Source organism: Trichechus manatus, unplaced genomic scaffold (assembly GCF_000243295.1).
Source record: "Trichechus manatus latirostris isolate Lorelei unplaced genomic scaffold, TriManLat1.0 scaffold00001, whole genome shotgun sequence".
NCBI classification, from domain to species: Eukaryota; Metazoa; Chordata; class Mammalia; order Sirenia; family Trichechidae; genus Trichechus; species Trichechus manatus.
The window spans coordinates 17,699,829-17,725,573 of NW_004443937.1; the positions used below are offsets into that span (position 1 = coordinate 17,699,829).

General features: G+C 47.8%; 1 protein-coding gene and 1 pseudogene across 2 annotated transcripts in view; both read left to right on the top strand.

Moving 5' to 3' along the window:
* MGLL (monoglyceride lipase) overlaps positions 1-25,745 on the top strand; it is a 119,099-nt gene that overhangs the window by 75,475 nt on the left and 17,879 nt on the right. For both annotated transcript variants that reach the window (XM_004368401.2, XM_023725314.1), the window contains 3 exons: positions 8,206-8,342; positions 9,794-9,904; positions 23,294-23,383. In XM_004368401.2, the coding sequence (XP_004368458.1) occupies positions 8,206-8,342; positions 9,794-9,904; positions 23,294-23,383 (338 nt within the window). The remainder of the gene's footprint in view (positions 1-8,205; positions 8,343-9,793; positions 9,905-23,293; positions 23,384-25,745) is intronic.
* On the top strand, positions 12,070-13,310 carry LOC105756876 (protein FAM45A pseudogene; annotated as a pseudogene).

Genomic DNA, 25,745 nt, shown 5'->3' on the forward strand with positions numbered 1-25,745 from the left:
GATAAATGATGAATTGATGGGTTTTCTCCTGTGAAACTGTATCAGGGAAGGGGGTGGAGGGAAGCGGGTATAAGCCAGGTCTGTTCATTTATTCCCCCCAACAACTCTATGAATGAGTAGATGTCTTCCCATTTCACAAACAGGGAAACTGAGGCTCAGAGAGTGCATGACCAGAGATGGCCACTGTCTTGAATTCTGTGTTTTCATTCCCTTGCTTTTTTATTTAATGTTTATGTGTTTATATCTATGGCCCCACAGAGGTATGAATCTCTAAAAAATATATTGTTTTCTAGCATTTTAAAATGGCATTGTACTGTGTGTGTATATTTCTATGACTTGCTTTTTTCACTTTGCATTTTGTTTCTAAGATTCAGGCATGTTGCTGCGTAGTGGTTTATTCATTTTGACTGTTGTACAGTAATCCGTTTTGCTGCACTGTGTCCATTCTCTAGTTGTTCTCATTTTTTACTATAACAACAAGGCTGCTGTGAATGGTCTTGTGCCTGCGTCCTGGTGCACATGTGCAATAATTTCTCTTGGGCATATACCTTGGGGTGGAATTGATGGGTTATAAAGTATGGAAATTCAACTTCACAAGACGCCGAATTATTTTCCAAAGTGGTTTTACCAGTTTGTCTTCCATGAGCTATATATTTGAGGTTGTGACTTAAAGATCAGGGTGGAAAAAAAAAACAAAAACAATTCCCGCCTAGTCGATTCCAACCCATGGCAACCCCATGTGTATCAGAGTAGAACTGTGCTCCATCGGTTGTTCAATGGCTGACTTTTTTGGAAGTAGATCACCAGGACTTTCTTCCAAGGTGCTTCTGGGTGAACTCAGAACCTACAACCCTTCAGTTAGCAGTCGAACACGTTAACCGCTTGTACTGTCTGGGGACTGCGAAGCAGGGACTTAATTGAATCTTCCTCCCAGCTCCTGAAATAATGGTTTGTTCTTCTCTGGTGCTCATCTGCCAGTGAATTTAATTCTCCCTTGGGCTCAAGTGAGCCACCATCCCACAGCTGGCTTTGGCTGCAGCTATGTCCAGTCACGTGGTTCTTGAGGCCAGAGGCGCCACACCGATGTCTGTCTCTCTGGCCTTAACCACGTGTTCTGCAAGATTCCTCCCTTCTGGCGTTTCCTGAGCCTCTTGTGGGTTGGCCAGGAATGCAGGGGAAGGAAAACCAGCTCCCCAGAGCCTCATCCCTGAGCACTGCACCCCCCAGAACTGGCCGCCTTACTGCCGGAGAAAGGATGTCCTTGAAAAGCAAGAAAAGAGGCGTTTGTTAGGCTGATGTGAATAAACAAAACAGCCTGTTAAAGAGCTAACTGCTCCCTGGATCTCTCCATCAGCGTGTTGTTGAGTTGGGGCAAAGCCAAAACAAGAGTCCTTTTTTTTTTTTTTCAAAATTAGTTCTTTCATCTATTAATAAAGTTGGTTTCTTTGGCAGAGTGAGCAAATCCTAAAGACCACCTGCGAGGCCTGCTGGGAAGTTTTATCTTGGCCCCTCCAAAGAAGCAGATGTGAGAAATGAGGAGAAATTTCTGTTTGGAAAGAGGTAGCTGAGGTGTGGGACCCTAGTAGAGGGCATGTGGCTTAGGAAGAGGGAGGCTGTGGGCGACTGCTTGCACCCTCCTCACCAAAGGGAGGGCCCGTGTGATGCTTTGGCAGAGGAAATGGCAGACTCGGAAACTCAGTGCCCTGGCATCTTGTGGAAACCATCTTGGCCCCCTAGAATTGCCTGGTCGACTGTCATCTCTCAGAAGACAAAGGGATTGATGAGGGAAAGCCCTGCTTTGATTTTAACACCCGTGATTTTAACTCCTGCCTGCGTTTTAAATAATCTACCCTTTCTTCTCTTCTCTGATTGTAAAAGTCATACATTGTCAAGGTAGATATCTGGGGAAAAACTCACAAAGCATCGAGACAGCTGTTGAGTGAGGGGTTAAGCAATGACTCTGGACTTAGACTTGCTCAGATGCAGTGCTGGCTCCAGCTCTGTAAGGCCTTAGGCAGGATTTGCAACTTCTTGGGACCTCAGTTTCCCTGCCTGCCAGGCAAGTAGACACTGCTGCCAGCCTTTGGCAGCCTTTGTGTTAAGGATGATACTCCTCTTGGTGTGGGTTTAAGGGTGGAAGTAAGACTACAGGGGGTTTTCTTGGCAGCCCTGCCCTTACTGAGGATCTTCTCCGACTTACTATAGATCAGCCCACCCCACCCTGGGTCCCCCTCTCCCCTCCACACCTCTGTCCCTCTGCCCTGAGGCAAAGCGTTCCCCTACAAAGTCCTGGCACCCAGAGCAATGTTGCTTCGGGGTCCTGCAGACCCAGGCCGGTATAGATGTAGTTGGTGGACAAAACTTTTGACAAGACTTTCCATGAGGATCTTACAAAGAAAGGGATAAAATATGGCCAATTTTTTTTTTAAATGCCAATGTCACTCTTATTACTCTGGGTCCTTACCCCAGCCACCAGACCCAGCCTGGCTGGCCCAGGCCTCACCAGCTCATTGCAGCCTGCTCCCTGCCAGGAACTGGACTTTATCCACCTTGGGACCTTCATCCTTGATCTGCCCTGTGCCAGGCCGGCTCTCCCCACCCCTCCCTCCTTTGCACCTGGCCGTCCCTCCTGTCTCGGCTCCAGTGACGCTTCCTCAGGGAAGCCAGGGTCAGGACAAATCCATAAGCTCCCCGAGACTTAGTGTTCCTGTCTGAAGCTCACACGTGTACGCATGGACTGGGCATGTGGAGAACGCTTTGGACAGGGCTAGTGATGGATACGGAGGTTTTCAGTGGAAGTCTGTTGTTACCATTCATGGTTAACTCCAGTGTCAGTCTCTGCCCAGCCCTGTCCCCATTGTCCTTGGCTCTCAGATATTTGTGAGAGCACTGACGGATACCGCCCATCCTGTCCCGCACGTCTGCAGACTCACTAAAGATTAGAACCATTGGGTAAGCGGGACACATGTCCACGTGAGACGCCAAGCCCAGTCACTCCTGGACTGCTCTCAGGCTTTGGGACAGGGACTCTCTAAGCGGGATTCACAGCAGGTCCCTTACCCCGCTGGGAAGGGCTTCTCTTTCCACTCCTTCATCCTTGAAGCTCCTGTGTCCTTCCTGCACTCCACTCTGAGTGGTGATGGGGAGAGTCAGCCAGTCTCTCTGGGGGTCAGCTAGAAAATGGGGGAAAGACAAAACTAAAACCATTCCTGAGGCTAATTCTTCAGACAAAGATTAGACTGGACTATGTTACTTAAAATGATACTCGTGAAGAGAGTGCTTCTTAGCTCAAGTAGATACATGAGACTAAATGGGCAGTTCCTGTCCAGAGGCGAGATGAGAAGGCAGAGAGGTCAGGAGCTGGTGGAATGGACACGGGGAAATCTGGAGTGGAAAGGAAGAGTGTGCTGTCACAGTATAGGGAGAGCAACTAGGGTCACAAAACAATGTATGTATACATTTTTGTATGAGAGACTAACCTGAGTTGTAAACTTTCACTTAAAGCACAACAATAAAAAAGAAAATGGGGGAATAATCCTTCAGTCACAAAGTTGTGGGGATCAAGTAAAATAAACTCTGGGAAAAGTGCTCTGTAAACTGTAAACTCCCACACAAATACCAGGTAGTGGTGTTATTGCTTTTTAATGCTTAATCTCTTTCCGTTCTCAAGGCTGTGTTTTTCCAGCTTCTTCTTCTGTAAGAAAATGAATACTAAGTAGAACTGGTTCCCTAAGACAAGGGAAGTGGAAAAGTTCATTTCTTCCCATCTGAGCATGAACAGGAGCCTCAGCTTTCTGGACACTTCCTAGTGGTCTCTTTATGCACGCTGTAAGTTGTTTTCAGGTAGAACTGTTTTGTATGAGACAAAGAGACTGGGACTATTTTATCATTCCACAAATAATTATTAAGGGCTTATTTTATGTCAAATATGGCGCTAGAGGAATCGGGGTAAACAAAACTAAAAATACATTGGATTAGGGTCTGTGGAGCACAGTTCTTTCTAAAAATAATAGATGGAAAAGCAGCATTGTAATTGCACATGCAGACCTACTGCTTGCATAGTGGAAGGGAAATGTGTCATGTCGGCTATAGCTGCAACAATGGAGTTGAATCTCTTTGATGAGCCGCGCTTAGAGAAATACTGCCTTCGATTGATTTCAGCAAGCACCTACTCCCTGCCAGGGCTGTGCAAGGAGCCCTGAGGAATAAACAGATGAATAAAATATCATCCTTGCTCTCAGGACAAGCCTGGCAAATACTGCACTCAGGCATTTGGAACCTCTCCCCTCCCTCTGAGTCCATGGCAGACATCACTAATCACTCACAGCACTCTTTTCTACCCAGAGTTGTTCACCCTGGCTCCAGGAACCCTCAGTCTAGCAGGGAGGAGTGGTGCTGGAGGAGAGAAAAAGAGGATTCTAATCCAACTCACCTGTGGTAGGCAAGAAATGCTTTGCACCTGCCTGAGGGGATTGCAGCAACTTCATAGAGGTGGTAGAAATTGAGATGGGCCTAGAAGGGCTTTACTGCTGGTCTGGGACAGAGATAATATTGGTATTATAATTTTGAAACTGCTGTGTATTATAGAATACCACACATAAGTAAATACATTAATGCTATTATTGTTGTTGTTAGGTGCTGTTGAGTCGATTCCAGCTCATAGTGACTCTGTGTACAACAGAGTGAAACACTATCCTGTCTTGCGCCATCCTCATAATCATTGCTGTGTTTGAGCCCATCATTGCAGCCACTGGGTCAATCCATCTTGGAGGGTCTTCCTCTTTTTCACTGACCTTAGTAAGCGTGATATCCTTCTCCAGGGACTGGTCCCTCCTGATAACATGTCCAAAGTATGTGAGACAAAGTCTCACCATCCTTGCTTCCAAGGAGCCCTCTGGTTGTATTTCTTCCAAGACAGACTTGTTGGTTTTTCTGGCAGTCTATGGTATATATTCAATGTTCTTCACCAACACCATAATTCAAAGGCATCAGTTCTCTTTCGGTCTTCTTTATTTATTCATTGTCTAGCTTTCACATGCATATGAGGTGATTGAAAATATCATTGCTTGGGTCAGGCGCATCTTAGTCCTCAAAGTGACATCTTTGCTTTCAACACTTTTAAGAGGTCTTTTGCAGCAGATTTGCCCAATGCAATACATCATTTGCTTTCTTGACTGCTGCTTCCATGGGCGTTGATTGTGGATCCAAGTAAAATGAAATCCTTGACAACTTCAGTATCTTCTAATGCTATTAAGAACCATTGATTTTTAATTGGAAATGTCAATATGGACTCATAATTTTTAAAAAATCATTTGCCTAGTTCTTCCCACTGACTGGGCATAGAAGCAATGGCACCCCAGTGGCATAGAGCACCCCAATGTTTAAATCTTGATTTCTAAGCACCGTTTCACACTAAAAAAAAAAAAAAAAGTGGGGCTCCTTGGAGAAATGCTTAATTCCAGGTCTGGGCCAGGGAAAGTATAAGGGGAGCCTGAGACACTTGTGCTAGAAAGTAAAGAAGTTCCTGACAATCAGTGGGAACACAGGAGCAAGCTAAATGACACCATGAGGGAAAAAAAATCAGACAGATCCAGAATGTAGGACATTTTACTGACCTGGTCTCTTTAAAATAAAAGTGAGGGGAATATTCTAGATTAAAAGAGACTAAAGAAACATAACAACCAAATGCAATGCATGAGCTTTGTATCCTGTTTCGTTTTTTTTTTTTAAAAAAAAAAAAAGCAGCTTTAAAATACTTAAAGACAATTGGGAGATTTGAATTTGGACTGAGTATTAGATGATATTAGGGAACAATTATTAATTTTCTTAGGTCTGAAAATAGTATTGTAGTCATGAGGGGAATGCCTTATTTTAGGAGATACACACTGAAGTGTTTGGGGTAAAGCATCGTGATATTTAAAGTAAATAAAATGTTAACAACAGTTGAAAACAAATAGTAGGTGCTTATTATAATATTCTTTCAATATTTTTATGTGTCTGAAATTTTTCAAAGTAAAAAGTTACAGGAAAAAAACTGAGGAGGAACTCGACTTCAGATGTTGAAAGATCTCGCGGGTATATTGTCAGTGAACAAACCAAGGTGCAGATCAGAATATGTTGTATATCAGTTTGTGTCTAAAAAACAAAAACAAACGAACCAAAAAAGCCAAACCCATTTCCTTCTAGTTGATTCTGACTTATAGCGACCCTATAAAGGGAGGTATAAATAAGGAAATGTAATTGTGTTTGCTTATCAAGAGCTACTGGAAGGAGACAGGAGACACTATGAGAAGAATTTAGAGGAAGATGAGTGAATGGGGAGGACAAGGACAGAGGACTAAGGAAAAGCAGTCAGAAACATAGAGAACCGAGAAGTCCACTTCCGTGTGAGTCCTGTCACAACGTAAGACAGTGCGACGTGTGGTGTGAATGAGCAGAGAGCTGGGAAAAGGATGAAGATGGGGAAAAGGCCATGGCTTTTGGTCAACAGGGGCCAATGGTGACTCAGCCAAGGAGTGGGGTAGGACCTCACCGGAGAAAGGGGGCTTGGGGAAAGGTAGCTGAGGGCTGTGAATGTAGATCTCTCTTTAAACAGTAAGGGGAAAGGGAGAAAAAAGATGGTTGGAAGGGTGGAGGATGGAGGGAGGGCTTTTTTAGGGATGGGAATGGGGCATATCAATGAGCCAAAGTTGGAGCCAGTAGACAGGGGGAGAGTGGAAGGCAAGAGCTGGGCCAGGAGTGATTAGAGGGAGGAACAAACGGCCTTATTAAAGGACACTTCAGCGGTGAGGGGGAAGGTTGAGAAGGGTTATGTTGGGGGATCTCCATATTTTCAAAAAAGAAAGATAGTATTATCTACTTGAAGTCATGAGTTATATGCAGGCTTTGGGAGAATGGAGACATGGGGAAGAGATGCTGAGATGAATTTGGCAACCAATTATATGTGAAGAGGCCCCAGTGTTTCCTGTTAAATGTTCATGTTCACCGAGCCCTCAGGGTGATGCCACCAAGGAATCAGAGCGGGGGTTAGTCCAGGGTGGAAGATGATTAAGGTAAAAAATCAGAGGGGCAAGGGAATTCAGGGTGCCGCTGAGAAGGTGGTGGAACTGCTGGGCCAAGGCTGGCTGGGTGGGGTGGTCAGAAAGACAGGCAGGCTGGTCAGCTGGGAGATTGAGAAGTGTGGGAGCTTGCGGTCCAGGCAGGAGTCACGGGGACAGGGCAGTAAGAAGCACAGGAGCTTACGGCCATGAAGAGTGTTTCAGAGTTTGTGGTCTGGGCAGCCAGCCGAGTCCAGATGATGACAAGCCCTCACCCTTCTCATCTGTAAAATGAACATTATTATCTTAACAGTTTCCTGTAAAGAGGTGGTGTGAGGTTTAATGAATAAGCCCTTCAGGATCTCAGCAGGAGAGGTTTGGGACAGAGATGCTCTTGCTGTGTGGCCCCAGCTCTCTGTGAGCTCTTTCTTTTTGCAGCTCCAAACCCTCCCATCAGCTGCTCTCAGCCAGCACACGGAAGCAGCGCCAGCTCCTGGTTTCTATAGAGACCGATACACTTCAAAGGGGGAAGTAGAGGGACACAAAGGAAATAACAAAGGGGGAACGAACAGCACAGATATTTGACACAGAAGAATCCAGGAGGGAGGACATAATGTGACCTAGTTTTATGGCTATTGGGAACGTTTCTGGCCCTCACAATTGACTATTTTTGTGTTTGTCATAGTCTCTTCACCTAGAGCTGTGAAGGGAGGTGACAGAAGGCAGCACTGTTCCCGGTGAAAGGCCAATACTGAAACACAACCGTGAGGATCAGGGAGCTGGGAAGACCAGGAAAATCCTGAGCCTCACCGCCCTGACTCCTAGCCTCTTTGCTCTCGGTGCCTGCCATCTCCTTCTTCCTAGGGAACACATGGCTGTGTGCAGGGCCTTTGCAATGGATACCTCCTGGTCAGCCTTCTAGCTGTGTGATCTTGGGCAGCTTCCTTAACCACTCTGTGCCCCCATGTCCTGATCTGTAAAAAAGGGGGAAGTCTGACTTTCAGGTGCTGTTGGCGAGGGCTAAGTGAGATGACACATTCCAAGTGCCTGGCTGATCGGAGGGCCTCAGTAAAGAGCAGCTGGTCATTCTGGTGAGAGGCCACTGGGCTTGGGCAGGGCCAGCACCCAGTAACGCTGCCCTTCTTGCTTTTCTTCCATTCCCCTCTAGTTGGCCACGGACAGAGCGAAGGGGAGAGGATGGTGGTGTCTGACTTCCACGTTTTTGTCAGGGATGTGCTACAGCACGTGGATGTTATGCAGAAAGACTACCCCAGGCTTCCTGTCTTCCTTCTGGGTCACTCCATGGTAAGCAGACCACAGAGGAACCGGCTCCACTTGCGCCTGCCCAGCCCTGCAGGGTGGGGGTGTGAGCACTGTGGGTGGGGGGCCATTGCCCTTTGTCACCCTGCACTGGAGTTCCCAGGCAATTTAGTGCTTAGGAAACCAGCCAGGTTCAGGCCCTGGAGACAGGCCTGGAGGGAGCCAGAGCTGGGCCTATTCATGCCTCAGGGTTCCCGGCCATGCGCCAGCCAAGCCTCGCAGCCTCACCGAGGTGCTTGCCGCCGACTGGGAAACTGATCCTTTTCAACCCCTTTGGCCCTCGGGGCTACTTTATCCATCATGAATCTACTAAGGGCACTTCTGCTTCCTACAGAGCCACTTCTCAGAGAGAGGGATGCTTCTGGTTAGTGAGAGCCCACAGAGCCAGAGCCCTTCCTTCTTGTTCAGGGGATTGTACAGGAACTGGGGACAAAGGGGCCTCTGTGGAGACAATTCCTTAAGTGTTACTCGAAATCCTTTTCACCTCTTGGGTTTATAAAATCCTCTAAGAATCAACCGAGTGTAATCTCTAAGTCTGGGTCCTCAAGTGGCAGCCCCAGGCTGACTCCCTACAGAGTCGCTGAGTATTTTTAACCACTTGAATTTGAATGCCTGGGGATTGCTCACCGGATACAGGCCTCCTGCCCCCTTTTATCACAGCCTGGCTCCATTCATGGAGTCTCTGGGTGGTGCAAACTTTCTCAGCTGCTAACTGAAAAGTTGGAGGTTTGAGTCCATCCAGAGGTGCCTTGGAAGAAAGGCCTGGCAATCTACTTCCGAAAAGTCAGCCACGGACAGCCCTGGAGCACAGTTCTACTCTGACATACATGGGGTCACCATCAGTTGGAATGGACTCTGTGAAAACCGGTGTTTTTTTTTCCTCATTTGACTTGGTTTGTAGATGACTTGCCTGACCCTGTAAGTACTTGAGACTTCAGCCCTAAACGCCCTTCCAGCTTTATCAAAGAGATAGGCCTTGCTCCTTCAGCACCATCTAAATTCAACAAGTATTTTTCTTGGAACCTAAATTTCTGGGATCTTTACTGAACCAGGAAAAAAATGTAGCCATCTCTTCTTATGATCAGATTACCAGAAAGCATTGCATGAGGCCTGATGGAAGTGGATGACTTGGGGGTCTGCCAGCTTTTGGCTTGAAATGAAGGAGGAGTGTGTTGTTGTTTAACTTGCAGCCCACAAGCAGGAACCTTATTTATATCTCTCTGAAACGTTTGCTGTTGGAAAACCTAGAGAAAAAAAACGTTTGTAATTGAAATAATTGCTGATCTAGTTTATCCAACATTTGATGGTTTCCATTCCAAGGTAGGATCTTCAGGGCTGCTGGCCAGGCCTGCAGCCTCGGGGCTCTTTCGTTAATCGTGCCATTAGAGATGCATACGAGGTGTGGCTCCCAACAGCTCTGCCACTTTGCCTTGCAGGGAGGCGCCATTGTCATCCTCACAGCCGCAGACAGGCCAGGCCACTTCGCAGGCATGGTTCTCATCTCGCCTTTGGTTCTTGCCAGTCCAGAGTCGGCAACAACTTTCAAGGTAAGAGGGTTTCTGGTTCCGTGGAACTCCGGCAGGCTCCTGGGCCTCGGAGCCTGAGTTTATGGCTAGAGTTTGGGTAGAAGGGCCAAAGTCCATTCTTCGACTACAAGCTCTATTGTATCAAACATTGTTGCCACCAGAGTTCAATCACTTTTGAAGTCAGATGTGGTTTTTTTCCTCCCAAAGACAGAAGAAAAATTATTTCCTGTTTGTACATGTTTGACTGGTGAATTTTAAAAGGGAAAAAGGTTACACATGTTATGAATCCAGCAAAGTACCCTTTTGTTAGTAAGTCAGATGTAAAGCTGGAGCTGTTTTTCATCAAGTATCTGCCAACTTCAGCACAAAGTGAATAGTGAGTGGCATTCGAGGCAATCTGTAATTGCAGCAGAGAGTCTCTTTTCGTGTAGTGCCCTCTCTGAGCACTTTCACCTCTAATTCTAACACATACATCATGTTGTTTCTCTGGTTATAATGTTGCACAACCACACACGTGAGTGAAACAAGCTTTCAGTGCTGGGACTTTCAGCTGCTTTAAAACAAGGCAAGTGAGCCAGCAAACAACTAGAAATAGACCCAGTGCCTTCTCTTCCTGGGAAAGGAGCTGAAACCCGTGGCCTCAGCAAGGCCCTCAACAATGACCATGTGGGTGAGTGGTATGTTGAGACAGACCAGTGGGATGGAGAATCCCAACTTCTGTGTCCCCAGGAGGTGCCTGTCTTTTATCAAACGCTGGGCTGGAGGGTCCGACTGATACGGCTGCCCCCTAGCCGGTTCTTGGGGCTCTCAGGGAGATCCTAAGGGGGGGTGTCATGGCATCATGTGCACTGGGCAGCAACCACTGTAGGGTGCACCCTTACTTTTCCTGACCTCTCCTCACGTGACAATGGGACCATTTAAATAATAGCATTAACTTGTAAGCCTCTGGTGTTCTCCTCAGGACCCAAACCGTGCGACACCGTATAGGGAATGAAACCTCATAAAAATGTCCTAAAAGTGTTCGCTACAGACGTGAGCACAAACCTGAACCTGGGCTCCAGAGGTGGGTGTGATGGTGAGGGTCCTCAGTATGGGCTCTCATTAGATGCAGAAAACCTCACCGATGTGGAATGGGGAGGGGCTGGTAAAAGAGAACCCTGGATCTGTCAGGGTTTGGCTGTCTGACAGTTTAAGCAGGAACAATTATTTATTTAGTTGGCCAAAGAAGAGAGATGATAGCGCCTTTGAATTTTACTCCATGTTAAGGAAATCACCACTGACTTCCTGAAATTGTCCTGCTGTCATTGGTAAACTACATTGCTGGGCATAGGACAGAAGTCGAGGCCGTGGCCACCTGTCCCTGCCACGGAATAACGAGGGCCCCTTACGGTCAAAAATAGTATTCATCTAAATGGGCCAGGGGAAGCTGACTTACCAGAGTTTTCCCATAACAACTGCAATTACATCGCATAAGGCCACTTCTAATCTGAGCAGAACGAGTACGACCAGGATCCTAAAGGAAAGGGGAGTTACCATTGCACTTCCTGTGCTGGGGTTTATGCACAGGTAATAAGCTCAGCGAGTGCCAGCCAGCCCTCTCCCTTGATGTGCATTAGCTCACTTGCCTCCGGTGTTGCCCAGGGAACAGGTCGACCTGCGTTTTATGGATGGGAAAACTGAGGCTTCGGAAGGATGAGTGACTTGGCAGGATCCCACAACTTGTGGGGTGGGTTTGCAGCCAGGGCTGCCCCTCTCCATCTAGGATGCCTTCTCTTACCAGAAAAGCCAGGGACCAGGAGCTTTCCAGATAAAGTGGAAGAGGGCTCAGGGCAGCTGGGCCTGGAGCTGGAGCAGCAGAGATTCCTCCCGGAGTCCTCCAGGTCTCCTGCGCTGATGGGCAGCCGTGTAACTCTGGGCCAGGTCACGGAAGCGACCTTTCAAAGCCTGTGCTAATAGATCTCCTTGTTGAATCAGGAGCCAGCTGTTCCCTGGGGATCGCAAGTCTACCCTTATTAACCAAGACAAATTAGATTGCCAGTGCTCCCAGACCTCGAGGGCCCGTCCTCCCCCACCCTGACATCTGTTGCTGCCCGTGAATCTTCGGCGGTTTTGACTGACGGAGTCTATGATCCATTTGTCTACCCAAACCTGGGTGACCTGAACATCCTCCGCACGCTTTCTAGCCTTGTCCCACAGCCTTGCTGAAAGAGCTTCACAGAATCTTTTTGAAATTTTAATTTAAAATTTTAAGAAAAATACATTTATGTGGTTGAAAATTCAAAAGGTGAAAAAGGGCATCCAGGGCAGCGGCGGAAGATGGCTGTGGCCAAGGCGGCAGACACTCAGCTGATGCTTGGAGTCACCTGATAGCGACCATCTTTCCACCATAGAAAAGGACACAAATGGAGAAGTTCTGTGAGTGTGATGTTATTACTTCACAACAGCCGCACCAGGGAACCCGCTGGTGAGAAAATGCCGCCTTACAGATGAAAACAAACTTCTCCACCCCTTCATCTTTGGCCAATACCAGAGAACTTGTTTTTATATGATAACAATTGAAGTTCCAGATCCTTCAGTTTTGAAAAAGAATGTCCCTGAAACGTGGGAGGCCGGTTAAAATGATGGAGAGTTATATTGCAGTTCTCACAAAGGGAATATGCCTGAGTGAAGAAAATGGTGCTTCCCTTAGCAAGGACTTTGATGCCCCAAAGGCATGCCTCGCAGGCTCCATTGTATCTCAATTTGGAATGGAAACTGTTATCTTATACATAGCACTGCTGCTAAAGAAAAGAATTGTCATTAGTCACCCAAGAATAGAAGCTGTCCAGGAGTTTACCAGGAAGCTTCCTGCCCTGGTGGGGCTTCGACAGGTTTGGACCACTCTTTATTGCACCTCAGCGGCCATGAGCTGGACGCCCCGCAGATGCGCACAGGTTACATCGCTAGATTTGTAGACTTGGAGGTGAGCAATAGACCAGACCTTTATGATGTTTTTGTGAATCTGGCTGATAGTGAGATCCCTGTTGCACCGCTTGCAAAAGAGGCCATGACAATTGGGAAAGTGCACAAGGAAATCAGTCAGCTCATTGTCCAGTCTGCAGAAGACCCCCAGAAATCAGACAGCCAAGTTATTAAGGACATTTCCCTAAAATCAAGAGAGCTCTTGACCAGCCTCGCTTCATTTACAGACATTTCAGACAATGGAGAAAAGCTGGCACTCCATTTTGAAGCATTAAAGCAGAGACAGCTTCCACTAGCCACAGAAAACTTCCTTTCGCATCTAGCGGGAGCTTAACGTATGCTGAAAATCAACTGTGTGACAGAAAGTATCGCTGATGGCAGATCTAAAGCTCCCCTTTCACTGTGATTATCCACTCAGTATGTAAAATGCTGAAAATAACAACGAAAATGTTATATTTTTAAAAAGATGGGGACATACAGTGAAAGGTCACCCTGCTCAGTTGGGGGTGGGCAGCCAGCGTCACCAGTTTCTTGAACATCCTTCCAGATATAATTTATGCGTTTACCAACAATCAGTACGCATTGTTATGGATTGAATTGTGTCCCCCAAAAATATGTGTTGTAAAACCTAACCTCTATGCCTGTGGTTATAATGCCATGTGGGAATGGGTTGTCTTTGTTATGTTAATGAGGCAGGATTAGTGTAGGGTGTGTTGTGAGTCAATCTCTTACAAGATACAAAAAGAGCAAATTAGGACAAGCAATCAAGCCGAGATGGGGGAAGAGAGATGCCAAGCCACATGAAGATGGCCCAGGAGCAGAAGCTCAAAGAGACAAGGACCTTCCTCCAGAGCCAACAGAGAGAGAAAGGCTTCCCCTAGAGCTGGCACCCTGAATTCAAACTTCTAGCCTCCTAAATTGTGAGAGAATAAATTTCTGTTTGCTAACGCTACCCACTTGTGATAGTTCTGTTACAGCAGCACTAGATAACTAAGACACACATGTATTCCTTGTGTTCCTATTTTTTACACAAATGGGAGCATACTATAAGCACTTTGCTTTTACATTTTTTGGTTTGTTTGTTCTTGCGGGGGGTTGATTTTGTTGTTTGGCTTAGCAGTGTATTTTGGTGTTTGTACCTGTCAGGACCTAGCCGGGGTTCCACTGTACAGGTAGATCATGCTTTAGGTAAGGTTCCCTGCTGACCGACCTTGGAGTGCTTCCAATTGTCAGCTCTCACAAACCTCCCAGCGGAAAAGATGTTTAGAGACACCACTTTCCTCTTGCTCTATGGAAAAGAAAGCTGAGACTACGGATGAGACTGAGAAGGGGGACTTCCCAGATCGCACTGTTGGTGGACAGCAGAGCAGGACATTGAATCCTGATCTCCTGACTCTGTGTCTGGTGCTCAGCTGGTCAGACCGTTCAACAGTGTGTTTTATGGCTTCAAGCACATACTAGAGAGTCCACAAGAAAATATCTAGAGCTAATAGAGGAATTTAGCAAAATTACAGGGTACAAGATCAACAAATAAAAATCAGTTGGGTTTGTATACACCAGCAATGAGAAATCTGAAAGGGAAATGAGGGAAACAATTCCATTTACAATAGCATCTAAGAGAATAAAATACCTAGGAATAAATCTAACCAGGGATGTGAAGGACTTAAACAATGGAAACTATAAAACACTGCTAAAAGAGATTAAAGAAGACTTAAATAAATAGAAAGATGTTCCATGTTCATAGATTCGAAGACTTAATATTGCTAAGACGTCAATACTACCCAAAGCAATCTATAAATTCAACACGATCCTGATCAAAATTCCAACAGTCTTCTTTACAGAAATGGAAAAACCAATCCTCAACTTCATATGGAAGGGCAAGAGGCTCCGAATAGCTAAAAATGTTGAAAGAGAACAAAGTAGGAGGACTCACACTTCCTGATTTTAAAACATACTATACAGCTACAGTAATCAAAACAGCCTGGTACAGGTATAACAATAGACACATAGATCAATGGAATAGAATTGGGAGTCCAGAAATAAACCCACACATCAGTGATCAACTAGTTTTTGACAAGGATGCTAAGTCCATTCAATGGGAAAGAAGAGTCTTGTCAATAAATGATGCTGGGAAAACTGGATTTCCACATGCAGAAAAATGAAGCAGGATCCATGCCTCACACCATACACAAAAGCAAATTCAGAATGAATTAAGGACTGAACTGTGTAAACTAAAACCATAAAATTCTTAGAAGAAAAAGCAGTAGCGATGCTGTCAGGCCTAGCTTTTAACAATGAATTATCTAATATAATAATCAATGCACAAAGAGCAAAAGACAAATAAATGGGACCTCATAAAAATTAAAAACTTTTGTTCATCAAAAGACTTTACCCAAAAGTGAAAAGACCAACTGGGAGAATATCTTTGGATACCATATATCTGACAATCATCTAATAACCAAAATATATATAAAACTTTGACAACTTAGCAACAAAAAGACAAACAACCCAATCATAAAATGGGCAAAGGACTTGAATAGACATTTCACCAAAGAGGCCATTCAAATGGCCCCCAAACATATGAAAAGATGCTCACCATCATTAGCAATCAGAGAGATGCAAATCAAAACCACAATGAGATACCGTTTCACTTCCACTAGAACAGCTAAGATAAAAATAAATAAATAACGAATGTTGGCAAGGATGTGGGGAAGTTGGAACCTTTACCCATTGCTGGTGGGAATGCAAAATGGTATAGCTGTTGTGGAAAACAGTGTGGCTAAAAATAGAACTACCATATGACCCAGCAATTCCACTCCTAGGTATATACCCAAAAGACTTGAAAGCAGAGACTCAGACAGAGACTTGTACCAATGTTCATTGCAGCACTATTCACAATAGCCAAAAGGTGGAAACAACCGAAATGCTCATCAACAGATGAATGGATAAACAAAATGTGGTACATACATACAATGGAATCTCTGCCAGTAGGAAAAATGAAGTCTTTGATACATGAGCTTGAAGACATTATGCTGAGTGAAATAAGTCAATCACAAAAGATCAAATATTGTATGACCTCATTTATATAAAAAAATATGAAAAGACAAATGTGTACAGACCAAAGTTTATTAGTGGTTACCAGGGGCAGGAGGGAGGTGGAAAAGGGGGTTAACGATGATGGAAAAATTGTATTGATTAAGGGTAGGGTTGCGCAGCCGATTAGTATAATTGCTGTCAATAAGTTGTATACCTGTAAAAAGGTGAATTGGCAAAACTTGTGTGTACATATATTTACAACAATGACCAAAAAAAAAAAAAAAAAAAAAGAGTAGCTGCTGAGGCTGCTTATGTACAACCAAAAACCTCATGGGATTTAGTTTCTTGGTTTGGGGGTTCAGGGTCATGGTTACATGGGACATCTCAGTTAATTGGCCTAATAACATGTTTAGTGCTTCTGTTCATTGTGTAGTGCCTGAGGTCTTAAGAGCTTGCAAGTGGCCATCCAAGCCACAGTAATTGGTCTCTATTTGCCTGGAGCAACAGAGGAAGAAGAGTCAGGAATAGAAGGAGGATATGGAATGTGTGGCTAATTGCCTCCATGAGTAACTACCTCTTTTGCCATGAGACCAGAAGAACTGGATGGTGCCCAGCTGCCATTATTGAACATTTTGATCAAAGATTCCATAGAAGAATCCTGATCAAAAGGGGGGAAATGTAGAACAGAATTTAAAATTCTCATGGACTTCAGACTTTCTGGAGCCATGGAGGCTGGATGAACCCCTGAAACTATTGCCCTTAGATAATCTTTAAACCTTAAACCAAAAATATACCCTGAAGTCTTCTTAAAACCAAACAATAGTTCAACTAGTAAAAAAAAGGTCTGCCTTGAGCATCATGCTCTTTTAAGAACTATCTATATGGATCAAATTGACAACGGCAACTAGAAAGATTAGATAGGAAACTTAGAGGGCAGTGAGTTTGTGTTAATGGGGGAGGGACAACTCAGAAAAGGAGAGTGAGAATGGTTGCACAACTCGAAGAATGTAATCAATGTCACTAAATGGTACATGTAGTAACCGTTGAGTTGGTGTATGTTTTGCTGCGCATATTATCAACAACAGCAACAAAATAAATAAAAATTTTTTAAAGTATGTCTCATTGTTGATGTGGTGGTCTCATAGGGATCATCTCTGTCTTGCGCCCCGGTGACGCAGGGCTAGAGTTCATGCTCCGGCACAGAGGTGAAACCCACGGCTGCTCAACTGGGAGAGTATAAAACTCGGTCTCCTCACCTGTACTGTTCCAGGGATAAAACAGAGGGATGTTGGCTGAGGGTTGCAGAGTCCCTTCTTTCTCTGGGAGCCCTGTGGGAGAGACCAGAATTCCCCCTGGCAGATCAGCTAGGGGTGAGGAGACTCATTCTAAATGGCCTTCTCTGCCTGCTGCCTGGACTTTCTCCACTGGGGTCCTGGGGAAGGGATGCTGGTGGAGCCACCTGGTTGCTTCCGGAACATTCCACTCTCCATCAGCAGGGAGTGCAGGGAGGAGTTGCCACTATGAACTGGTACTCAGATAGGTGTGTGACATCCTGTCTCATTTTGTCGCCGGTACCACCCTGGGAGGAGAGAACAATCATTCCCAAATGACCAACAAGGAAACGAGACCCACAGTCGTGCCTGAGGTCTCCTTGAGCACCAGCTCAGGCCAGTGTGTGCAGCAGAATGTTCCCTTTTACCCCACAAGTTGAGAACAGCTTCCCTTGACCTTAGCCTATTTCCCATCTGAAAGTCACTCATCTGTTTTTAGTCACTGGAACCCAGAAGGGAGAGGAGCAGGAAGTGGGGGATGGGGTGGAAAATTATCACTCTTTGAAACTTGGAGTAAGTTTAGACTCAGGATCCCTGGGGCTTGGTTGGGACCATGAGCTGGCCTGGTGGCCAAAGGCTGAGCCCTGTGGGCAGACTCACCTCTGTCCTGCAGGCATCTGCTGTGCAGTAGCTGGGCACTCAGCTCTCAGGACACTCAACGAGGCTTCCCTTAGGATTCCAGGATTCATCTCCCCAGCACATATCCTGCAGGCGTTTGTGCGGGAGCACCCTCGTGCCAGGGTCTTCTGGATATTGGACATGACAGTGAGCCGGGCAGCCCTGGTGCTGCTCTTCCAGGCGTGGGTACTGGGAGAGGTGAAAACCAGGTGTGGCACAGAGGCCTTGCTGCATCATAGACAGGCCTTCCTGCGACCCTTCTCACCAGTGCCCACCCCTGCGGAAGGCAGGAGCTGTGTCCTCCTTTGCAAGACTCGACTTGCTGACCCCACTTTAGAAGACAGCGATTGTAATTACCTTAAGTCCTTCCTTAGCAAAAGCTTAAAAATGATTTTAGAGAGCTGTTAAAACCTTTCGGATCAATAAAAGCATTTGCGAATGTCTCTGGTATTTATTTACAGTGAGTTCACAGAAGGAATGCCTGAGATTGTCAAGGCTTTATGCCACACTTGAGCCTCTTGAGTTCATTGGTGGGAGGTGTGGCCTCTTTGGTGGGTGAAATAATATAGGGTTCTAGCTGTGAGTGCTTCATTTTTGCAGAGCTGTGGATCACACGCTTTTCCTAAAGTCTCTGCTCTGAGTAACATTTTCATTGGTTTGCCCATTCAGTCCACCAGCAGATGTTCATGGACCTCCTCCTCAGGCCACAGAAAGGGAGAAGGGGTGTACTCCATAGGTTGAGAACTTGGTCTTATCATTCCCCATTTCATAGATGAAGAAACTGAGGATCATATATTTCTCGAGGATTTGAATCCACATGCGCCTGGCTCCAAAGTCTCTGAGTCTGATTTCTCCCCCTCCTAGTGCAGCCACTTCTTGGGCTGGCCCAGGGACCTGCGTTCATGGCTGTGTCCTGGCCCCCGGCTCCCTCGGGCTCCAAGGCTCCTGGCTGTGCTGAGGGAGTTTTCCCTTGAGGGGCCTGGCAGGGCATCTCTCCTGAGCTGGGCTGGGGTTTCTCTCCACACTCCCACAGGATTCTTCGATGAGCTTGTTCGAGGTGGCTGACAGGGGATCAAGAATGGTAGTAGCTTGGATTCCAAATTCTATATTGGTGAGCTGCACGCTCCGCCCCACCACCAATGGGATCCTTCTCCTTCTTTATGAATAGGTGCCGGGGCCCTCACTCTGCTCAGCTCTTTCTTTGCCACTTGACCCTCTCCTCCTCACTCAGTGCCTGGCTCATGGGCTAAATAAGCCACAAAGAGCAGCAAGGGGAGGCACATTTTGTGCAGTTGCTGGGCATGCCCTGCCCCTGGTGATGGCTCTCTTCTCTGTCTTGCGTCTTTTGTGGGGAAGAGGCTGAGCCTTTCATAATTTTTTAGACCATGACGTTACTGTCATCAAAAGACTGGCCTCGGCCAAATTGAGTGCTGTTAGAAATTTGGTTTGGAACTTACCATGCAGGTTTAGAAAGGCTCCTTAAAAAAGAGACCTCGAGGAGACCTCCGCACGCCCGGCGTTGGCTGGCGTACTGGGAACACTTCCCCTGCACACTCACCAGTGCTTCTCAAGCCTGGCTGGCTCTGGAGCCACCCGGGGAGCATTAACAAACCCTGGCGCCAGGGCACCACCTAAGGCCAATCAACAGACCATCTCTGGGGGACTGGGAAGAGGCAATCTAACTTCACACAGGGCGCCCAGCCCCTCCAGCTTACATGAAGGCCTGGGGTCTTGTTGCCTGAGGCAGCAGGTCCCACAGTGGCCCAGTGCTGTTGCTTGTCTGAGGACCATGCTCTGAGCAGGGATCCCCAGAAGACCAAGCAGGGGTCGGGGCATGGCAGGGTGTGCCCATCGACCAATAGGTTGGCTGGAGTCAAGGAGCAGAAGCGTAAAAACCAAGTGCTGTCTGGGAAGGCAGGAAGCCAAAAGTCATTTCAAAGGAATCCCTGGACTCCGGAAATATCCTTCATGGCTTCTTCTTCCTCCACCTGTCCCTTGAGTGGCACGTCTGCCTTGGGGCTCTCCTCTTCCCTGTCTACACACTCAGGGCTTCAGCAGCCTTACACACCTGCTGCCCTCCTGCGCCCGAGGTGACACACTTAGTGCCAACCTCCAGCCATGGAGATACAGAACAATACTGTCACACCCACACACCGTGTTCCTGGAGGGACGCGGAAGCGAACAGCACTCTTGTTGCTATGACACACGGTTGGCTATTGGAGTTGTGTTATGACGGCCTGTGCTGTTGCATGCATTCACCTGCCCGGTGCCCACCAGCTCCGGCTCCTTTGGGCAGGAAGTATGCAGCTGGGCATGCCCAGGGGTCCACTGCTTTCCTCCAGTCCTCAGCCCATGCATTCTTGCCATTTCCCCTCCTATCTGTGCTTTTGGGAGTAGGTCTTGTGTAATGCACCTGGAGGGGAAGGTGAGGCAGTCAGCTAGGTTCACTTTCTAGTTCCCCCCAGGGACCAAGTGCTTGCATTATTCATTGTCTGAAGAAATGCTTCTGTGAAAGTGGCTCTCCTCTTTTATTTTTCCTGGGAGGCTCTTTTCTTAAAAGCTTCCTTTAGCTGCAGAATGTTCCCCTGGAAAAAGGAAAGTGTGCTGACATGGGAGAGGACAGGATGAGTCTCTCTGTCATTCTCTCCTGGAGGTGGATTCGTCCGTGACTCTCAAACCCCCAACCCCTCTCAGAAACCAGAGTCCAGCTGGGTTGGGCCATGGCACTGCCTTTTCTGGTCCTAGCTAAGCTGACAACCTAAGTGGTCAGCATCTTCCTGGTAGCCCTGGAGGGCAGAGGCCTCAGCTCTTTCTGGTACTAAGTATTGTGTTTCAGAAGATTCCAGTGGCAGGAATGTAGATTCGAAGATGTAGGTAAGTCTGTCTCTTCACAAATGATCAGTTGTGAAGATGACCAGTGTCTGGTGCCTGAGTCCATGCGGAATCAGGTGGCAGGTTTCCAAAATCACTTGTCAGCGAAAGAGAAATCTGGTGGTGGACTGCCTCAGTGAAGAGGATGGGCTCTGCATGGTGTCTCTCGTGTTCTTGGTTCTGGGCGGGTGCTGAGCTGTTGTGTTGCTGAGCCTCCTCCCAGCTCAGGGACATCTAATCTGGTCATGGGCTTGTCCTCAAGAAGGTTGTGGTGGGCAGGTGGCAGGCAGGCAGATGGCACGCCCGGGTCCGGAGGCTAGAGTCTGCACACTTCCTATCACATGTGGCCTTGCTGTGGTCCCAAGTGGGGTGGGGCACACAAAGGCCCACTGTCAGCCAGCCCTGCCTCAATTCAGGGAGGGAGCAGTGGCAAGAGGCCCTGAAAACAGCAGAACGTCTAGAAATCAGCTCTACATAACTTCGGAATACATGTTAAGATGTTTTCCCTAATAATGTTACCCTTGGGCTATTATTGCTCAAGTCCTATTATGAATTATCACTATTAATATTGTTATTATTGTCCTAAGTCCCCTCTCCATAGCCCCTTGGAGCCAGGTGAAGGCCAACAGGTGGGCAGCAGCGGAACAGCAGCCACGGCCTCTCCGCATACAGACAGCACACTACTTATGGACTATAGACTCCGTTTGTTTTTTTCAGCTTTTGAAAGCACAGATCCCAATTCTCAGAGGAGCTTCCAATTCCTAGAGTCCACAGACATTTCATCCGTGTTTGAAACACCCTACTCCTTGCTTAGAGTTCCTAGAATTCCAAACCCTCCTATCCTGGGCTAGCCTGTCCCACTGGCCCACATACCACTTCGACTCTTGAGCCTACCCAACGTGTCCATCGCATCCTAGGAGGCTCCAGATTATGTGGGCTGACTCCTGCTGTGTCTACACTAGACTGTCAGGCCCTCAGAGTCAGGCTCCGGCCTTGGCCTAGGACCTGGTGCATCGGTGGCAGTGAGGTGATGTAGATGAGGTTTCCTCGCCTGGACACCAGGGTTGGGCGTGAGATTCTTAGAGGCAGGGAGCCATCTTGGACTAAGAAAGAACTGCTGATGATTATCACATAGATGACTATGTAAACCAGAGGACAGGCTCCTCTCTGTGTGCTCCTTTGCTCACAAGACCCTGTTTTCTTCTTGCCTGATCCCTGGTGGTCTGAGAAACACCCATGATGTGAGGCCACATCCTGTGCAGGCCTAGGAAGGGAGGGGTTTTGCAGCTCTGGGTCAATAGTGTCCCGATGGAGAGTATCCGTGATCATGCATGGGAGTGGTGCGCGCCCTCAGTTACAGTCAGAGAGAGAACAAAGAAAGAAAAGCAGCGTGGCATAGAGGGCAGCGTGGCCTCTGCCCAGACCCTCTCCCTCCCCTCCTGTTGAGCCCTCAGCTCCTCATCTGTTACAGGAAGATAAACCCCCACCTCACAGGAGGCTGTAGGGATTCGAAACTGAACACCTTATACAGTGCCCCACACTCCAATACATGGCTTCTCAGTAACATGTGAGTGCCTTCCCTCTGGCCCCCGTCGGGGACCGTGGGGCCATCTACCAGCTGCGTGATGCACCCTTGACATGTACCGAGAGTCTCTGCTACCACCTTCTATGTGATTCTAATTTCAGCATTTCACAGCTCACTTTTGAAATAGCATCTCTCATCCCCCAGTGTCTGTGCACATTTCAGAAATGCAAACAGCCTCTCTCTGAGCAGGGTGTGAGGTCCATGTCTCGCTTTTCCTGGTAACACATGAGCTGGAGAGAAAGGCAGGCAAGGGGGGGCTTGCACCCGAATCAGGCCTGGCTTCAGTGAACATGAAGTAAGCACCTACTGCACGTCAGGTACTTTTGCACCGGTGGCGTAGCTTAGCCTCCCCAGTGGTCCTCTGGGGGTGTCGTCCCCATTTTGCAGTAAGGAAAGGCTCAGTGATGTTGAGATCCTTGCCCAAGTCCACCAGGCAACACAGCCGGGATCCGATCCAGGCCTCCTTCCCTCTGGCGCACTGCCTTCTAGTCAGGCTGGTGGCTATTTTTATTTCCCTCCAAGAGAAACCGAAACGATGGACAGACTAACTCTGATCAGAGCAGGCTGCTTTTCAGGCCCCTCCTTGCTGTCCTGCCTCACTCCCAGGTGACCCGGGAGGTTCTGCTCCAGCCGTGTATTTTTAGTGTTCCCAGAGCCTGCCTAGGCAGCTCCTACAAATAATTTAAAATTGCAGCCATGAGTGATTGCAGGGAAGACAGCCATGCAGAATCCAGAGCAGGCAGAAATAGCCAGGACATCGCGGCTGCCAGCCCCGAGGCCTGCTCTCCCGCTCACCCGTGGTGGACAGGGGCCAGTGCTGCGAGTGCCTGTCTGAGTCAGGATAGAGAATGCCTTGGGGTTCCGTCTTGAGCACCCAGTCTTTGGAACAAACCTGGCTGATGTTAAGTTTGGGTGTCATTTTCCTTAATTTACTGTAAACTGTCACTTGGGGAAAGCCGGGTGTGGATTCTACTCATACTCATAGCTCCTGTCTTCCCTTCCGGCTAGGTTCTTGCTGCGAAAGTGCTCAACCTCATCCTGCCAAACATGTCCCTGGGCCCCATCGATTCCAGCGTGCTCTCTCGGAATAAGACAGAGGTGAGAGTTTTTTTGCAAACCAGGGAAAGGGGGCTGGTAAGGAGGTGGAAACAGCGGCCCTGGAGGGAAGCCCGTGTTCTGGCTCTGTCCACAGCATTCAGCACCTTTCACTAGGCAAATGGGGACATGGAGATGCTGAGGTGTCATCTGGCTTCAGGGTGGAGGGGAAGAGGTGTGATTATTGAGCTGAGTCCCAAACATGCAACTGAGCTAACCAGATGAAGGGATATGTATCAGTTAGGTCCCTTTTGGTTGCAAGTGACAGAAACCCGAGTCAAAGTGATTTAAGCAAAAAGGGGGATTTACTGGTGAATGTAACTAAGGGTTTCAGGCATGGCTGGATCCAGGGCTCAAAAGTCTTGTTCACAATCTATCTCTCCCCAGCTCTTATTTCCTCTGATTTGGCTACAGCCCCAGCCAGGCTTCCCCAGGTGGAGGTAAACATGGCCACCAGCAGCTTTACCTGAGCAGCCCCAGTGGAAAGAGAGCAACTCCTTCCAGCCAAAGTCTCAGGGCTGATTCTTATTGGTGGATTGTCCAAGCCTTCTCAGAAACCAGGAAGGGGAGGTATCAAACCCACAAAACCTCACAGACTGAGAGTAGAGAAGGTGGTTCCCTGGGGGAAGTTGGGATAGTGGTCGCAAAAGGAGCAAGAATGGATTCAGGCTGGGGGTGCTGGAGCTGAACGGGGATGGGGTTAGCGGGGGATGAGGGTTTCCAGTAAAGGGGGCAGTACCTGTAAGGGCCAGGCTTGAACAGAGTACAGCCCCAGTGGAGAACAGCAGGAGTTTGGTTCACCCAGAACATAGAGGGCAGCAGGTGAGTGGAAGGGACGTGGCAAGAGATAAACTGAGGTCAGATCATAAAGCGTCTCACGAGCCCCCTCCTCTGGAAGCAACTGCCCTGCCAGGAACATAACACAGCCCCAAGCAGAGGCATGATGCCTTCCATAAAAGCAAAATCAACTGAAAGAAGCTCAGACAGAAGAGGCAAGGCAGCTTTGGGTGAGAGCCGCTGGGATGTTGTACCATCCAGACAACATCCCTGGCTCTGGACATCCACCAGTCTCAGCATAGACGATAAATAGGTCAAGGCCAGCCACGTGCCTGAGACGCTGGCTGTGAGCAGAGTCCAAATCCCAGAGACTGGTGTTGGTCTATGAAAATGCTGCTCAGCAAACCCGCCCACCTCTCACTGAGTTCACGGGGGCAGGGGGCTCCCAGAGCCACTTTGTGTTTACCCTCCCTTTAACTGAGCCCCTGTGTGTGCCAGGCTCACCCAACCCTCACTCCTCACAGCAGCCTTTTGATAGGGTCGCCACTGGTGAAGCCAGCCTGAGAGTTTGGATGGGCTTTGTCCCCAGCCAGGCTCTCTGTGAGACAAGGGCTCCCTTGGGACTTGGGGCCAGTTGGCAGGAAGCAACCTTGGGCATCGGAAAGACACCTGAATTATCTTCAGGATTCAGCCAATCATTTTGGCAGTCTTCTGCCTCAGTTTCCCCCTGGCATTAGGAGTTTGAGCTCACTTCCTCACTGGCTCCGTGGGAAATGGGGTGAGGTGCTCACGGGGCTTTCCCTGGTCCCCTTGGGATGCAGCGGTGGCCTCTGGCTTCATCATGAAAGCCAAGCTCCCTGGTCCTAAGTCATTTAGCGAGAGGGCAACTTAGCCAGCATAGTCAGTGCATGTGGAGGAAGGAGATGCTCTTCATCAGGCCCAAGCCTCCCTGCCTGTCAGGGCCAGTTTTGATGGGCCAGGCCGGTGAGATCACTGGGGAGTGATGGGGTCTGTGGGCAGCCGGGGGGCCTGGGCCACCCAAGACATCCAGTTTCAACTAAAAACTTTAAATTAATTTAATTGAAAAAAACCCACAGTGCCTCCCAAACCCCAGCCCTGGTCTTTCTGAGATAATATTTGAGTAAAAACAAAAAAAGAAAAAGTTGACTGCAAAAAGGCAGTTTTGTTCAGTGAAAACGCCAAACAGGACCCAGAGAGACCGAAGCCAAACACGTGCTGTTTCACTTAATCCTGACAGGAAGGCGCTCCAGTTAACCTTGTTCACAGATGAGGAAACTGAGACTCAGAGAGGTTGAATAACTCATCCGAGGTCACAGTTAGTCAAGGCAGAGCTTGGACTGGAATCCAGTCTGATTCGAAAGCCCATGTATCGGTGCCCTCATCCAGCCTGTGTTTATGGCCGTGAGGTTCTTTTCCTCCTATTGGTCCACGCAACCTGAAGCCGGGGCCACTGTCCTAGGTGAGAGGGCCCCAGGGGGAGCAGGAGCCCTCCACCTGCCAGCACCCCCAGAGTGGCTCTTGCTTTCCTGTGCATCTCTAGTAAAGCCAATGATACCTGCAGCAGCTG